This window comes from Ooceraea biroi, chromosome 10 (assembly GCF_003672135.1).
Source record: "Ooceraea biroi isolate clonal line C1 chromosome 10, Obir_v5.4, whole genome shotgun sequence".
NCBI lineage: Eukaryota > Metazoa > Arthropoda > Insecta > Hymenoptera > Formicidae > Ooceraea > Ooceraea biroi.
In genome coordinates this window covers 6,282,622-6,300,005 of record NC_039515.1, presented here as the reverse complement: position 1 = coordinate 6,300,005, position 17,384 = coordinate 6,282,622, and the positions used below count along the sequence as shown (strand labels likewise).

Here is a 17,384-nt window from a genome sequence, read left to right as displayed (position 1 = left end):
AATTTGCCACTTGTGCAAAACGCTCGTCTGGAGAGTGACGTAAAGCTTACCGACACACAAGTTTATTTATAAACTTCAAAATAGAAGTACAAATTGTGATACCACAATTGACTGCCACTAATCTTGGCAAGATTTTCAAACTTTGGCCATCTATAAAATGCGTAATCGTATTTTAACTTTGCTTATCCAGTCATTTCGATAAACTAACAGTGACAACAACAAAGGTGTTAAAGCAGTTGGCAAAATTAGCTTAAACAATGTTTCGTGCCTTTAAACGATAAACGAGCCGTAGAATGCGATGCGGAAAATTTTTATAGAAATTTCATAAGCATATTGTCGCGAGAACGAGTAACTTTACGTCGCACGAGACGCGACGGCGATTAGCGTAGGTCGGAGTTTGCACGCGCGATTGCGATTATTCTCGAACGAAGGAATACGCACCGGCGCGTGACGAGGCCTCGTCAAACGTCAAAACGACGAATATTCCCAAGTTGTTTCACGGGCGAGGGCGTACAGGTTATGTCGTCCGAACGTCGCGTCCAGTCGCGCCGCAAACGGTAGTCACGTGTCCCGTCGACCAATGGCGACGGCCGTACGCGGTGCGCCATGACGCGTGCCCCAGCGGTTCCCGCCAATAGCGCTATCCCAGGCTTGTATATATGTATATGGCGTTGGCGCTCGCCCGGATCGCTGCTGTTGTTTAGCCGACTCCTGCGGGAAAATGGTAAGTGCTGGCGCGGCAGCGGTGCGTACTTGGCGCGTAAGTGGTCGCCGATCGGCGTCGGTCGGGCGTGACGCTGAGCGCGTTCGCGAAATCGCAGCAATTCCGCATCGTCTGCTCGGGCGGGCATGCATCGCGCAGACTCGCCCAAGATGGCCGGTCCGTGGCCGCGTTTGTTGTGGTGGTGATGGAGGCCCGCTCGGTGCCGATCGATACGCCCGTCGCCGAATACCGGCCATGGCGGCTACCGTTGTGGCGCGTCACGCATCCTGAGGCAAACGCGTCGGCGAGAGTGTCGCGATCGCTGCCGCGGGACCGGCCCGGTGATGATAAGCGCGAGCACGGCCGCGTGTGCGGGGTGTGGTGCGAGAGCGTAGCCGAGGCGGCCGCCTCGCCGCAGACGCAGAGAGCCCTGAGCCCTCCCTGATCCACTCCGCGGGACACACCAAGGTGCGTACGCAACTCGCGATTTTCACTGGGCCTGCTCCATCGGCTCCGCGTTACCGAGCAGTCGTCGTGAGCAGCTCCGCGGCTACCCGGGGTGGTCTCTTTGCGTGTGCCCTGCGCATTTTCATTGCCCCCCCAAAGTATCAGCCCGAATAAACGCGCATATCCCCCGTCTCCCTCTCTCTCTCTCTCTCTCTCTCTCTCTCCCCTTTTCTCTCCGCCTCTTACGCGCGCGTTCTTTATCGCGTGCTGTCTTGTTGTCGTTTGTTCGTCCGTCAATCCTCCGCGTGCGAGGTGTCGCGAGTGGAAGACCGGGAAACGCGATATCAGTAACGCGCGGCAATTGCTGCCGCCGTTGCCGCTGCCGCGGTCGTCGTCGTCGTCGTTCCCGTCCCCGTTCCCGTCCCCGTCCCCGTTACCGTAATCAGTTACGTTTACACGACGGCACGTTCTTGCTGGTGCACCGAGTTGACGATGCGGCGGGAATCGCGTTCCCGTACTCGCATGGACGCGTGCTATCCCAGCCAGCGAAAGGATGCGTGCACGTCGCGGAAGACCTCCACGCGAACGCGGCCTCTCCGTCGTCGGTTGTGCGAAATGTACATACGCAGACCTGCCTCTGGTTTTTCTTCCACGAACCGAAACGTGGCTTGTCCCTTTCCAAAGTCGCACATAATATTCCATATTCAATAAGCAGCGTAAACGACGCGTATCCCCAGATAGCCACATCTGCCGAAAGCAGATGATGCTAACTATCTGCTATCATCTATTGCCAGCCAAAAGACAACAAATTTGATACAGAAGTTGTTGTTAACGATTAATTCGACAAATTGGTGCCAGAAATGTAACAGAGCTTGCTCACAAAACCTAAGAACAGATTGGCGGCAGAAACCGAGCAGAATCTGCAAACATGGCTCGAAGTCGGATTGTCGACAGAAACCGAGCAAGATTTGCGCGCGCGGAATCTAACGGCAGATTGGCAGCAGAAACCGAGCAAGATCTGCGCGCGCGGAATCTAACGGCAGATTGGCAGCAGAAACCGAGCAAGATCTGCAGCTTTTGACAGTATTCAAATTTACACGGCTATGAATATGTGTTTTCGCTGCGCACCGCTGTGCGGTGCACGCGTCGAGTTCTTACTCGATGTTAAGATTTAGCCTAACAGTTATATAAGTTAATATACGCGCCTTGGCATGCCAATGTTAATTTTTCTGAACAGTTTTGCACTCGCGGCACAGAGGCTCCCATGGACAGCGTCCATGTAGTTCACGCACGCCACAAGCAATCTGAAGTTCGAAAGCAAAATTCGGACTTCGGATTAGAATAAATTAACAATAAGAGAAAGGTTACGCAACGAACTGTCAGAAAGACACATCAAGCCAAATGTACTTTAATTTAACAAACAAACAAGTGCGTTCTTTTAACAATTTATAGTGTGTTAAAAGTAAACACATGCTTTGATATGTCGTAAATATGAATGGCCAAAAGCTGCAGATTCTGTTCGGTTTCTGCCGTCAATCTGCCGTCAGATGTTAACAGATCCTGCTCGGTTTCTGCCACCAATCTGCCGTCAGAGTCTGTTAGCAGGCAGATCACTATCCTAACGCGGACATAACGGATGCCAATTTGCTATCAACTTCTGCAGTAATCTGTTGCCAATCTGCTGGCAGATTGCACACATTTTGCTTACCCAGATAGCCAAGTCTGCCGAAAGCAGATGATGCCAACTATCTGCTATCAACTATTGCCAGCCAAAAGACAACAAATTTGATACAGAAGTTGTTAACGATTAATTCGACAAATTGGTGCCAGAAATGTAACAGAGCTTGCTCACAAAATCTAAGAACAGGTTGGCGGCAGAAACCGAGCAGAATTCGCAAACATGGCTTGAAGTCGGATTGTCGACAGAAACCGAGCAAGATTTGCGCGCGCGGAATCTAACGGCGGATTGGCAGCAGAAACCGAGCAAGATCTGCAGCTTTTGACAGTATTCAAATTTACACGGCTATGAATATGTGTTTTCGCTGCGCACCGCTGTGCGGTGCACGCGTCGAGTTCTTACTCGATGTTAAGATTTAGCCTAACAGTTATATAAGTTAATATACGCGTCTTGGCATGACAATATTAATTTTTCTGAACAGTTTTGCACTCGCGGCACAGAGGCTCCCATGGACAGCGTCCACGTAGTTCACGCACGCCATAAGCAATCTGAAGTTCGAAAGCGAAATTCGGACTTCGGATTAGAATAAATTAACAATAAGAGAGAGATTACGCAACGAACTGTCAGAAAGACACATCAAGCCAAATGTACTTTAATTTAACAAACAAACAAGTGCGTTCTTTTAACAATTTATAGTGTGTTAAAGTAAACACATGCTTTAAGGGGGGAGCCTGCTTTAGAACGTTGAAAATAAGGTATAATTTTACGAATTGTTTTGGAGAAACTATACAGCGGATCATTATAAAACTTTGATGCATTTATTAGTGCATGTTTAAAGATAAAAAAAATTATTTTTTTATTTGAATATATCGCCTGTAGAGGTCGTCCTGGAGGCATCTTAGTGCAGCCGGCATTGTAAATTGGTGAGCATTCTCCTGCCTCCAAATTTCATCCAAACTGAAAAATTGAAATATTTTCTCGTTATTTATGAATTCCCATCGTCGATGAACCTTTAATATTCATAAAAACATTAAGTTAAACAATTACTTTTGCATGAAAAAGTTCAACAACTTTGCCTAAAAATCGTACTTTTGTGTTCTAAGCTCCACCATTTTGGCACTTTTCAACTTTTTTCTTCTCTCTTTGGTTCATCGACGATGGGAATTCATAAATAACGAGAAGATATTTCAATTTTTCAGTTCAGACGAAATTTGGAGGCAGGAGAATGCTCACCAATTTGCAATGCCGGCTGCACTAAGATGCCTCCAGGACGACCTCTACAGGCGATATATTCAAATAAAAAAATAATTTTTTTGATCTTTAAACATGTACTAATAAATGCATCAAAGTTTTATAATGATCCGCTGTATAGTTTCTCCAAAAACAATTCGTAAAATATACCTTATTTTCAGCGTTCTAAAGCAGGCTCCCCCCTTAATATATCGTAAATATGAATGGCCAAAAGCTGCAGATTCTGTTCGGTTTCTGCCGTCAATCTGCCGTCAGATGTTAACAGATCCTGCTCGGTTTCTGCCGCCAACCTGCCGTCAGAGTCTGTTAGCAGGCTCTGCTGGCAGATCACTATCCTAACGCGGACATAACGGATGCCAATTTGCTATCAACTTCTGCAGTAATCTGTTGCCAATCTGCCGGCAGATTGCACACATTTTGCTTACTGGGTATGAGATGTTTGCCGATAATATTGTCTACATTATTTTTCCAGTTAAATCAGACAATTCTTAAATTAGCGTTCTCCAATATTTACATTTCTACCTCTTGATGCAATGCAAGTAGAGTATACTGAATTATTTAGATATACTCGATTTAACAATTACAATGTTACTATGTGTTGTGTGTGTGTGTGTGTGTGAGCGCACGCACGCACACACACATATATGTATATCTGATTCTGTATGGTACTTGTTCCGAGGACACAGAAAGGCAAACTTGATTGTTTATATAATTCCTGCCAAATTATATTGATGATTTCAAATGATAAACATCATGTATCATTTACGCGCAATGGTAATTTCTTGCCATTTTCTTGCATTGTTTTAAAATTTCTTGAATATTCTGTCATACTAGGTACAGGTAATGTAGAAGAAATTGATACTGCCAAGTCAACGTTGCAACGTCTTAACGGGTAATTGCAATATAAAAATATCAAAACGGGTGACGACGACAAAAACATGGTGTCTCTGCCTAATGCAGAATCTGGCACGATGGACCGAATCTCAGACGACGATGATGATGACAGTACCGGGGTATCGGATGCTTACGATGAAGATCTCATCACAGCTGCAATGGGAGACGACGTTACAGCTCAACTCGCTGCTGCAGGTTGGCAAATCAAACCCATTAATGGTGATTTCCATTTTTTTGCTTTTTCATTTCTTTCTTTTATTCATCTTTTAATCAAGCTTTGTCTTATGAAGCAAGCATAAGGTGTACATCCTTAAAGCATTGTAGGTAACTCTCTGTGAACAAAATTTATCTGTCATGCCTAATTTTGGTGAAAACGTATCTCATATTTGCAAAATTCTTTTACAATGATTGCAGATGGTTCATCTGTCTACTCATTAGATGCATACGGTATAAGCTGCAATTTATGCAATAAATCATTCAATAATATCATTCCTATGCCATAGCATAATATCCAAACAACATTACTTGTTCTTTTTTTTTACTAAAGTTTTATTTATCTATTTATATGATTTATGTGCCAATTTATCTTATTTATTATAAAATTTGTATAATGATTGCTTATTACATTTTACACAATTTGTGCGTACTGTATATTTACTTTCTCCATGTTGCCACGTGACAAGAAGATTAGATTGTATTTGTAGCGAACTTTAATCAAGTTACCCTTGTAATCATAGCCTGGAAATTTAAATTAAAAATGATTTCAAATTACCTTTTTCTCATTATGAAACAGAGGCATAAAGGTTTGTTCACTATTTATTATTATAATGAAAACATTAGACTTTATGGCATTGTATGTTGTCCATGTCCTAAGAACGCGATTGTCATAAAAAATTTGAGATGAACTGAAAAACAGTACAGTTTAATTTAAGAAATGAAAAAGGCGATATAAGTTTGCTTCCACATTAATAATTTATTTTAGTTATGAATACAATCTGATTCATTAGTTTCATCTAAATTGTGCGTTTGAAGTAAGTTGTATTGAAGCAAGAGTGTGTGTGTGTGTGTGTGTATGTTCGCGCGCGCTCGTAAATGAAAAATTGTATATTCTTTAAACATTTTTATCCACTTTTAAGCAATGTTTATTACTGCAAGAAGAAAGAAGATGTTTCAGAAAATTAACTTTTCTGAAGGAAAGAAGAAACAATACGTAACTATTGTTCAGTTATGTATGTCGTAATTGAACAATGGTTTCGTATATGACAAAATTAATCGTTTATGATATTAGAGCTTTTTTGTGGTTTTAGATTTCAAGCGCTTTATATCATTGCCGCTTATGCGTTTTTGTTAAATCACTAAAGGTACATTTGTGTGTTCCTGATATGTCAATGTAACTTATTAATATTATTAATATTACTTTCTTTGTGATACTATTCAAAGATGCTCTCTCAAAGAGCATTTGCATTTTTCTTAAGGGGGGAGCCTGCTTTAGAACGCTGAAAATAAGGTATATTTTACGAATTGTTTTTGGAGAAACTATACAGCGGATAATTATAAAACTTTGATGCATTTATTAGTACATGTTTAAAGATAAAAAAATTATTTTTTTATTTGAATATATCGCTCGTAGAGGTCGTCCTGGAGAAATCTTAGTGCAGCCGCGTCGCCGGCATTGCAAATTGGTGAGCATTCTCCTGCCTCCAAATTTCGTCTGAACTGAAAAATTGAAATATGTTCTCGTTATTTATGAATTCCCATCGTCGATGAACCAAAGAGAGAAGAGAAAAAACTTGAAAAGTGCCAAAATGGTGGAGCTTAGAACACAAAAGTACGATTTTTAGGCAAAGTTTTTGAACTTTTTCATGCAAAACTAATTGTTTAACTTAATGTTTTTATGAATATTAAAGGTTCATCGACGATGGGAATTCATAAATAACGAGAAAATATTTCAATTTTTCAGTTTGGATGAAATTTGGAGGCGGGAGAATGCTCACCAATTTGCAATGCCGGCTGCACTAAGATGCCTCCAGGACGACCTCTACGGGCGATATATTCAAATCAAAAAATAATTTTTGTTATCTTTAAACATGCACTAATAAATGCATCAAAGTTTTATAATGATCCGCTGTATAGTTTCTCCAAAAAAATTCGTAAAATTATACCTTATTTTCAACGTTCTAAAGCAGGCTCCCCCCTTAAGGGCATGCTGGAGTTGCTAGTGAACTATTTTTTCACTATAGCGATGGTAATTGCAGTTTCGAAAATTCTCTTTATCGCTTGTGCAGAATAAAAAATCCTTTTCCACAAATGAAGTATAGATAGAAAGAAAGTCCGCTCTACAGGACTTTATATTCAAAATGGAACAAAGTTAGAAAAGACAAATTCAAGTTTTTAACTTTTTGCCATTTTGAGTATAAAGTCCTGTAGAGCGGACTTTCTTTCTATCTATACTTCATTTGTGGAAAAGGATTTTTTATTCTGCACAAGCGATAAAGAGAATTTTCGAAACTGCAATTACCATCGCTATAGTGAAAAAATAGTTCACTAACAACTCCAGCATGCCCTTAAGGGGGGAGCCTGCTTTAGAACGCTGAAAATAAGGTATATTTTACGAATTGTTTTTGGAGAAACTATACAGCGGATCATTATAAAACTTTGATGCATTTATTAGTGCATGTTTAAAGATAAAAAAATTATTTTTTTATTTGAATATATCGCTCGTAGAGGTCGTCCTGGAAAAGGCTTAGTGCAGCCGCGTCGCCGGCATTGCAAATTGGTGAGCATTCTCCTGCCTCCAAATTTCGTCTGAACTGAAAAATTGAAATATGTTCTCGTTATTTATGAATTCCCATCGTCGATGAACCAAAGAGAGAAGAAAAAAGTTGAAAAGTGCCAAAATGGTGGAGCTTAGAACACAAAAGTACGATTTTTAGGCAAAGTTGTTGAACTTTTTCATGCAAAAATAATTGTTTAACTTAATGTTTTTATGAATATTAAAGGTTCATCGACGATGGGAATTCATAAATAACGAGAAAATATTTCAATTTTTCAGTTTGGATGAAATTTGGAGGCAGGAGAATGCTCACCAATTTGCAATGCCGGCTGCACTAAGATGCCTCCAGGACGACCTCTACGGGCGATATATTCAAATAAAAAAATAATTTTTTTATCTTTAAACATGCACTAATAAATGCATCAAAGTTTTATAATGATCCGCTGTATAGTTTCTCCAAAAAAATTCGTAAAATTATACCTTATTTTCAACGTTCTAAAGCAGGCTCCCCCCTTAAGGGCATGCTGGAGTTGCTAGTGAACTATTTTTTCACTATAGCGATGGTAATTGCAGTTTCGAAAATTCTCTTTATTGCTTGTGCAGAATAAAAAATCCTTTTCCACAAATGAAGTATAGATAGAAAGGAAGTCCGCTCTACAGGACTTTATATTCAAAATGGAACAAAGTTAGAAAAGACAAATTCAAGTTTTTAACTTTTTGCCATTTTGAGTATAAAGTCCTGTAGAGCGGACTTTCTTTCTATTTATACTTCATTTGTGGAAAAGGATTTTTTATTCTGCACAAGCAATAAAGAGAATTTTCGAAAGTGCAATTACCATCGCTATAGTGAAAAAATAGTTCACTAACAACTCCAGCATGCCCTTAAGGGGGGAGCCTGCTTTAGAACGCTGAAAATAAGGTATATTTTACGAATTGTTTTTGGAGAAACTATACAGTGGATCATTATAAAACTTTGATGCATTTATTAGTGCATGTTTAAAGATAAAAAAATTATTTTTTTATTTGAATATATCGCTCGTAGAGGTCGTCCTGGAAAAGGCTTAGTGCAGCCGCGTCGCCGGCATTGCAAATTGGTGAGCATTCTCCTGCCTCCAAATTTCGTCTGAACTGAAAAATTGAAATATGTTCTCGTTATTTATGAATTCCCATCGTCGATGAACCAAAGAGAGGAGAAAAAAGTTGAAAAGTGCCAAAATGGTGGAGCTTAGAACACAAAAGTACGATTTTTAGGCAAAGTTGTTGAACTTTTTCATGCAAAACTAATTGTTTAACTTAATGTTTTTATGAATATTAAAGGTTCATCGACGATGGGAATTCATAAATAACGAGAAAATATTTCAATTTTTCAGTTTGAATGAAATTTGGAGGCGGGAGAATGCTCACCAATTTGCAATGCCGGCTGCACTAAGATGCCTCCAGGACGACCTCTACGGGCGATATATTCAAATAAAAAAATAATTTTTTTATCTTTAAACATGCACTAATAAATGCATCAAAGTTTTATAATGATCCGCTGTATAGTTTCTCCAAAAAAATTCGTAAAATTATACCTTATTTTCAACGTTCTAAAGCAGGCTCCCCCCTTAACTCATTACATTGACGTATCAGAGCATGCAGGGCTGTGATAGCGTAACACTTCTTCCGCATTAAACAATCTTTAGGACCAGTTGGTGTAGCTGCCGCAGCTGCAATTGTCTCGGCCAAAAAGCGGAAACGACCACATAGCTTCGAGACTAATCCCAGTATCAGAAAGAGACAACAGAACAGGCTTTTAAGGAAGCTGCGAGTAAGTGCAATAAAAATATTCTTTCATCATCTGCTAATGCGCCAAGATTTTCATATTGTTAATGTAGTACATTCTTTTTATCATCGTGATCATCTCGATTATTAGCAAGGCGAGAGGTGTATTCGTAGGTAACGTAACATTCACGACACCGTAGCAATATAAAAGTCACTATAACTCGAAGAAAATATTAAAAGTATCATGCGTGCGTGAATCGGGGTCCGAACGCGAACAGTTGAAACTGCACGACGAAAAAAATACCAATAATAAGGCGAAAACGTGCTACTAGTATTTATTCGAGAACTTTCCAACATGTCACATGAACATGAAACTATTGCAGCAAACCATCGACGAATTTGCGACGCGAGTTGGACAACAGGCAGTGGTATTAGTGGCTACGCCGGGCAAACCAAATAGTAGTTACAAAGTGTTCGGGGCGAAACCATTGGAGGATGTAGTTAAGAATTTAAAGAACGTTATTATGGAAGAGCTGGAGAGTGCACTCGCGCAACAAGCACCACCGCCCGCACAGGACGATCCATCTCTCTACGAATTACCACCGCTGATAATCGACGGTATACCGACTCCGGTGGAGAAAATGACACAGGCGCAACTCAGGGCCTTCATACCACTGATGTTAAAATATTCCACTGGCCGTGGTAAACCAGGCTGGGGTAGAGATAGCACGCGACCTCCATGGTGGCCCAAAGAATTGCCCTGGGCAAATGTCCGGATGGACGCGCGGTCGGAGGACGAAAAGCAGAAGGTAAAACAGAAAGAAGCTCTTGTCTCGTATAAACGGAAAGGGCACAGTTAGTAGTTTGGAAAAAATCAGAGCGGAGGGATAATGTTGTCGAATCAATTTCAGATCTCGTGGACGCACGCGCTACGGCAAATTGTAATAAATTGTTATAAATTTCACGGAAGGGAAGATCTTCTACCAGCGTTTAACGAAGAGGACGACAAATCTAACGTTATAATACAACAAGCGACGCCCCATTCATCGTCGCATCCGTCGCACTCGTCGAGTCAGGGGCAAGGTGGCGGAGGGCAGCAGTCGCAGCAACAGACGGTGGGAGTTGTTCGCCTGAACAGCACGGATTCATCTAAGGGAAACTCTTCGCCAGCACAAATCATTGCCGCGTCTCCCACAGCTCTTGCCACTGCCACTCAGGTGGGAGTGGATGGAGTATGATAAAGAAATGAAAATAGAATTTCTGCATGAAACAACATGGATTTCATGGATCGCTTTTATCCATTCAAGATATTCTATTAGCATTTTTATACTTTTCTATTTCTCCTTTCGGCCCGTAGTTTTTCTCAACATCTCAGTTTTATTCGTCATGTTGTTTCCATATATATATATATATACAGGGTGTCCCGGGTTTTAACCGACAAACTACGGGAGCATATTCTACTAGTGGAAATAAGAAAAAATTCTTATATCGAGTTTGCTTAGGAATGCTTTATTACAAAGTTATAAACCAATATTGAAAAGAAATATCAGATAAGTAACAACGGATTTTTTCACAAAAATATAAATTATCTACGCAATGATTTAGTGACGCATTTCAAAATGTTGTCCTTGCACATCGATACAAGCTAGACATTCGACGTAGTACAGAATTTGTTACAGTGCGACATTCCTGAAAATTTTGTTGCATCTCAGTAACTGAATTAGTAATTCGTTGCTTTAAATCTATCTGGTACTCTCCTGTTAGGAAATCTACGTTGATACTCTCGTACGGCAGCTCGTGCATTTCCGTCACAGAATCCGTACGCGAAATGAATATCAGTGTATTCCTCATTTGAAAACACTTTTGGCATTCTGATAGTAATTGCTAGTTGACACGACGATTGAAATCTAACGGCTACTGTTGTGAAAGTAACAATCATACTGAATCGTTTCAACATAGTGAACATGAATACACGTGAATACACGTAACGTAAACATCTTCGACCTTCCAAATTCTACACTATGTTCCGTTGTTACTTATCTGATATTTCTTTTCAATATTGGTTTATAACTTTGTAATAAAGCATTTCTAAGCAAACTTTTCTTATTTCCACTAGTAGAATATGCTCCCGCAGTTTGTCGGTTAAAACCCGGGACACCCTGTATATATATTTTACATGTAGAGAGAGCTTTCAATCAGGAGAATTCGGATAATGCCTTATGAAAAGCAACGCGTTTCTGTTGATGTGTTTGGTTTCCCTTATTTGAGTTGCATCTGCCTTTTTCCATTTTATATCACGTTTTGTTTTTATTAAAATAGGATGCGTTCTCTAAGACATTTCCGTTATTAATTAGAGAGCATCCAGTTTTACGAGTATAACTTTGTCTCGGAACTGCATTCCAAAATTTCAAAATCTACTTTAAAGAGTATTCACGTGTTAAGCTACGTGTTACGTGGGTAATCGCTACTGACGGGATCTATAACGGAATTTTAAATCAGCAGCTCTTGTTCGTTCTTCTCTTTAGGATGAATCCTAGAGAATTTTGGAATGCAATTCGGTGACAATGCTGACTTCAGTAATTTAATTTACAATTGTTCAACAGATGACAGCCCAATATCCGACAGCTGTATTGCAGACAATAACCAATCCGGACGGTACAGTTTCCATCTTACAAGTGGATCCTAGCACTCCGATCATCACGTTGCCAGATGGTACGACGGCTCAAGTTCAAGGAGTTGCCACCGTAAGTATTCTGCAGAGCTTTTAATCTATATAACGAGCATTACAATATTCTTTTCCTGTACTGTATTGTGCAAGATGTTTCCATGTCCTTTTTTAAGAGTCAAGTTGATGCCAATATAATCTTTGTAGAGTAACGAGTAAAGGAAAAAGTAAAAAAAAAGTAATTACGCCACTTTTATATGATGCTCAATTAATTTGTGATTGTATCTAGATCCATACAAGTCAAGGAGAGGTGCAAGCACTGGCAGAAGTGGCTGGTGGCACCGAGGGTAGCGTGGCAGTTGATTTGAACACCGTTACGGAAGCGACATTAGGCCAAGACGGCCAGATCATCCTGACCGGCGAAGATGGACACGGTAAAACAGTTTTCTATAGGCTCTGCACCGTCGCCGGCCAGGAGCTACTTGAACAGTGACTCGTTTCCATTGGCCCAGGATATATATATATTTTTTTTCTTTTGATTACTTGTGCATGCTGTCTGCTATGCTCCAATCAGAAATCATGTCTCTATGTGTTGTACTACTTTGTATTACGAAGTAGGATCTGGAATTTAGTTAATGTATTTGCCTTGTATATGTACATAGCAATTTTATACATGGAGCTATGCACAGCTTTATTTGAAGCCTGTTCTTTAAGAATCCAAGGTGTGCTTAAGCGTGGCTCAAGCAAAGAACGTGCAAAAGTATTAATCAAAAGAGAGATATGTTGATATATTTGACGTATACACGTATATATATATATATAATAAATATATATATAGATATTGCTTTATACCTAAAAGTTTCCAGCGGTTGTCGCGTGAGATAAGAGAATAAAATTTATTTATATGTAATATGCATGTATATACTTTTTTTAATCGTGACACTTAATATGCAGGTGTATTATCGCATCTCATGCGCTCGATTGAATTATATAGTTTCAGCTGCTTCGTGTCAATCAAAAAGAATCGGTAAATCGCGTGTCGCGTGTCAATATCGATGCGGGTACAATTGCATAGCATTCATACATTCAATTTTATGTGTAAGTAAAAGGAATTATTCTGATTTCACATTTTACCACATATATATATATATATATATATATATATATATATATATGTGTGTGTGTGTGTGTGAGCGATCACATTTGGTCACTTCGTGCCAATTAGGATTTTTATAAACTGCTTGGTCGAGACCGAAAAAATAACGAATTTGCATTTTTAAACGTTAAATCAGGCACTTTTCGCACGTATATAGCCATATTCATGGAAAATTATGAAATCCCTCGATTTCCTTATTTTAGTTATCTCTTCACTCGCGACTCGTGATGGTCTCGATATAGTTGAGAAAGTTTTATGCAAGTAGTAAGAAGAACGTATGATGTACATGTAATTATATACAAAAGAAAGAGAGACGTATCACCATTGGATTCTTAAAATTTTTCGACTTAATAAACAGACTACACGTATCACGATAACGGAAGAAACTGTTATACGCGACCGTTACTTACCATTATTACCGAAGATTGATTGCTACTTTTAATTAAACGAAGAGAAATAAACTTGCTGTACATAGAGTATTTTTTGTTGATGTTTCATTATTTTGTAAGCATTACGTTTTTAGCAGCCTGTGTTTAAGCTGCTTGAGATAAGTGACAGGATTGTAACACGATATCGATGTGCTGGAGCGTTTACGCGCTTCTTGAACTTGTCACCCACGTGACTGAAAAGTTTTACAAGCAGCTTAAACATTCCCTGCCCCTCGTAACATTTACATTTTCTTAGAGCATAAATTGTATTTCCATTCTGCGCGAAGTTAATTGGATGTGACAAAGGAATTATTTAATTGTACCTTTTGATTTCTCCGCAATACATCCAAATTTATGAGACATTATTTTGGTGTTTTTTTAGTTACTCGATATTTATGCAACGCGCGGTTTTGTTTTTGCCAGACTTTTAACCCTTAATTTACACGTCTGCGTAATGGTGGTCATCGCTGCTTCTGTTCCACGCTTCTTTCATTTCCGTTTCCTTTATCTTTCGATCTGGAAGCGACGGTTTTTTTACTTATCTTTTTACTCGATGACGCCAGAAATAAAATTTTGTCTCCTCTTCTGGATAAATCAAAAGAACAAGAAGTCGTGTTAAATTAAGGGTTGATAATCCGGTACACGTTCGATTCTCCCATAAAGTTGTAATTATTTTAACTGTCGAAGTGAAGCTAAAATTGTCGGAATGCGTAGTTGCGAGCAACACGACTTTAATCGTGCACAGACCTATTGGTTCGTACCTAATTTTAGCGCTTTGCAAACAGCTTCTTGACGTTGTCGCATTGTGAGTACAATCGAGATATTTGGCCAGTTCCCTTACTTTCAGTTTTGTAACAGAGATCGTATTCGCCTGATCACAGGCAAAGCACAGGACCGGTTATTTGTTTGTTTCAGGATACCCCGTGTCGGTCTCGGGAGTGATCACTGTGCCAGTGTCCGCCAGTATGTATCAAACTATGGTAGCCAATATTCAGAGCGACGGCACGATGCAAGTGGTAACGCCGATGGTTCAAGTACCGAAAGTCGAGCCAGGAAACGGAGACACCACCATCGAAGCTGTCACTATACAGGGTCATCCAATGACCATGATAAACGCCGCCGGTGAGCATCAGGTCCTTCAAGTGATATCGTTAAAGGACGCCAACATCCTGACGAAAGCTATGCAGGCCGAAGTTGTCAAGGATGAGGATAGTCAACAACAACAAACGGTATCTAGCCCGGAATAAAAGTGTTAAGTGTAATCTAGTTAATCCGAAATTGCTTTGTATCATTTACACGCATCATCACGGATGATGGACGGGAAGGGTAAAAGTGCGAAAGAATTTACGAGATAACGATTGGTGTTGTGTTCTCTTTTCCTTTCTTTCTCGAGTCACTGTACTGTGTAGTGTGTCTTATTGACTGCATCATCGAACAGCGATTATAACCGAAAGTGAGACGAGTGCATGATCGATTGATCAGATTAGGAATAAATCGTATTTGTACTCGAGGTTCATCATAGATCGAGGATATCCGATTTCTCAGACGTAGCATTAATTTCGAAGATATTTCCCGTCGTAGCCGACGAATGTATAATGTTTATATTTTTACGGATAATTTGCCATTGTCATTACATCTCGCGTTATTTATCGAAGGCAATTTAATAATTTATTTTCCGTTACCACATAAGATAAAAGAAAACTTTGTCATCTAGATTTAAGTGAGGAAAACCAAAGAAGTTTATTCTTGATTAACTCGATAAGGTATGATACGTTTCTCGAACGAGAAAATGCGTATTAGTATAATTTATCACGCAGATCGATCGCTTTCAAAGCAACAGCAAAATAATTTATCAAATGTTTCCCGTTTCTCGTTCTTTTTAGATTTTAATAGCTCGTAAGGTGATTAATTTGAAAACTCGAAAAGGCACAGAGCTCACTCAATTCGCGAGTGCCTGGAAGTAATCGAGACAAGTCGCAATTTGACTCTAATTATCTTTGAAGATATCGATCATCTGTCTATAAGGAAAAATTACGAACCTATTTTTATGGGTATTATAGTAGGGCTCAGACATAGATCTCGACAGAGAGATTCGCATGATCGATCTGTTTGGATAAAGTACTTCGAGTTTGAGCTCGAAGTTGGATCTGTTTGCATTTGTTCGACCACTTAAAAATTTTCAGCATTAGTATAGAGAGATTATCTCATGATGACATTCTTTTTTATCGCAGATGTAACGATGTACAGGGTATTTCGTTTATCTTGACCACTTGGATTTCGTCGCTCCCAAATATATTACAAAAAAAATATGTAAAAACATATTTTTTCCTATTGTTAAAAACCACGCAGATATTCTAGGTGGTCGAGATCAGCGAAAGAGCCCCTATACATAATATACATAATATACATAATATACATATATATATATATATAAATTTAAAGGATCGATAGTAGAAGTAATGACAGAAAAGTTAAGCATTTCTGACGGGTACAAATAGGATATAAGATGTATGTTTTTTCGATAAAACGAAATGTACGAATTTGAATCTTCAATTCACGCATCGACGAGAGGCGTGTGTCCATAGTTTTATTTTACGAGAATCAATATTGCGCTACTCGCATACTTTAATCAGTATAATTGATAAAGATAATCGTGCGATTTTTATCAACGCGATAAAAAGAAAAAAAAAGTATATAGCACACATATTATATTTCTATAAAAGATTATTTAACGTTCTCGGTCTTGAAAGAATAATCGTAATTACAATACAATGAAATACCTATGCACTAATTTTCTAAGAGGGTACGCGCCACTATAAACCAGAATTGATGTACCATCCTTCATTCCATTTGAAGGTAATCAAAAATATCGATTCCCTATTTTACATTAAATAGTTGGACTGTGTCATGTGGTATTTAAAACATTAATCCACATTTTTATATAATGTATCTAAAGCAAAATGGTGTATTTTTTTGCGTGCAATCTTGTTTCAATGCTGCGATTACGAGAATTGGAACGTTATCTTCCATTACAGTTATTTCACTTTCTTCTCGGTTTGAGAAGTTCATTTTTCCCAGCTTTTCCTTTGTACGTAATTAACATTGTATATTGTGGAACGATTATAATGATACGTGTACACACTTTTGTTAAAAATTATTCCACCATGAGTAATTGTAAATTTAAGTTTTATCACAGTTGTATACAAAAAGCGTATCGCGACACCTGTCTCCTGAGAGGTCGTAACATTGAAACAACAAACTGCCCCTGAAAATCACGCGTATAATGATACCAAAGAGATTTTTATAACATTATAGGAAAAATAGTTGAGGTTAAAAAAAAGTAATTATTAAAACCGTATTATATGACTAAATATTAATTGTTACGTTGTTTTCTTAAAATCAGGGCTGCTACATTAACGATGTAATATATCTCAGTACTCACGTGTAAGATAAAAGTTATATTTTCCCTCTGTTGTTTGTAACAAAGCACGCGGGACATTAATTAAGTTGAATGTCATTCGAAAACGAAATGTGTATTACGACTTTAGATAATTATAGACGTATGTGTATATGACATTGCTGCTGTATATCCCAATCTCCATGTTATATATTCATATCAATTTCTAAA

The 17,384-nt window shown here is 39.0% G+C and overlaps 2 protein-coding genes across 11 annotated transcripts in view; one reads left to right on the top strand and one right to left on the bottom strand.

Moving 5' to 3' along the window:
* The window catches only part of LOC105286846 (5-demethoxyubiquinone hydroxylase, mitochondrial), a 5,714-nt gene extending 4,860 nt beyond the window's left edge, over positions 1-854 (bottom strand). Inside the window, 1 exon segment of the mRNA XM_026973506.1 lies at positions 666-854. Within this exon segment, the coding sequence (XP_026829307.1) occupies positions 666-832 (167 nt within the window). The 5' untranslated portion in view covers positions 833-854.
* LOC105286847 (DNA-binding protein P3A2) lies at positions 442-17,384 on the top strand. 10 transcript variants are annotated; one of them, XM_020034136.2, is made up of 9 exons: positions 442-724; positions 4,914-4,971; positions 5,040-5,168; positions 9,429-9,553; positions 9,891-10,316; positions 10,419-10,724; positions 12,111-12,251; positions 12,462-12,606; positions 14,672-17,384. In XM_020034136.2, the coding sequence occupies exons 3-9, from the start codon at positions 5,051-5,053 to the stop codon at positions 15,001-15,003; spliced, it is 1,593 nt and encodes a 530-aa protein (XP_019889695.1). In that variant the 5' UTR covers positions 442-724; positions 4,914-4,971; positions 5,040-5,050; the 3' UTR covers positions 15,004-17,384. The 10 variants fall into 10 exon arrangements, with proteins under 10 accessions (XP_019889695.1, XP_026829298.1, XP_026829294.1 ...); XM_026973497.1 differs by having other exon boundaries at positions 5,040-5,192; XM_026973498.1 differs by lacking the exon at positions 442-724 and adding an exon at positions 1,034-1,171 and having other exon boundaries at positions 5,040-5,192; positions 14,672-17,332.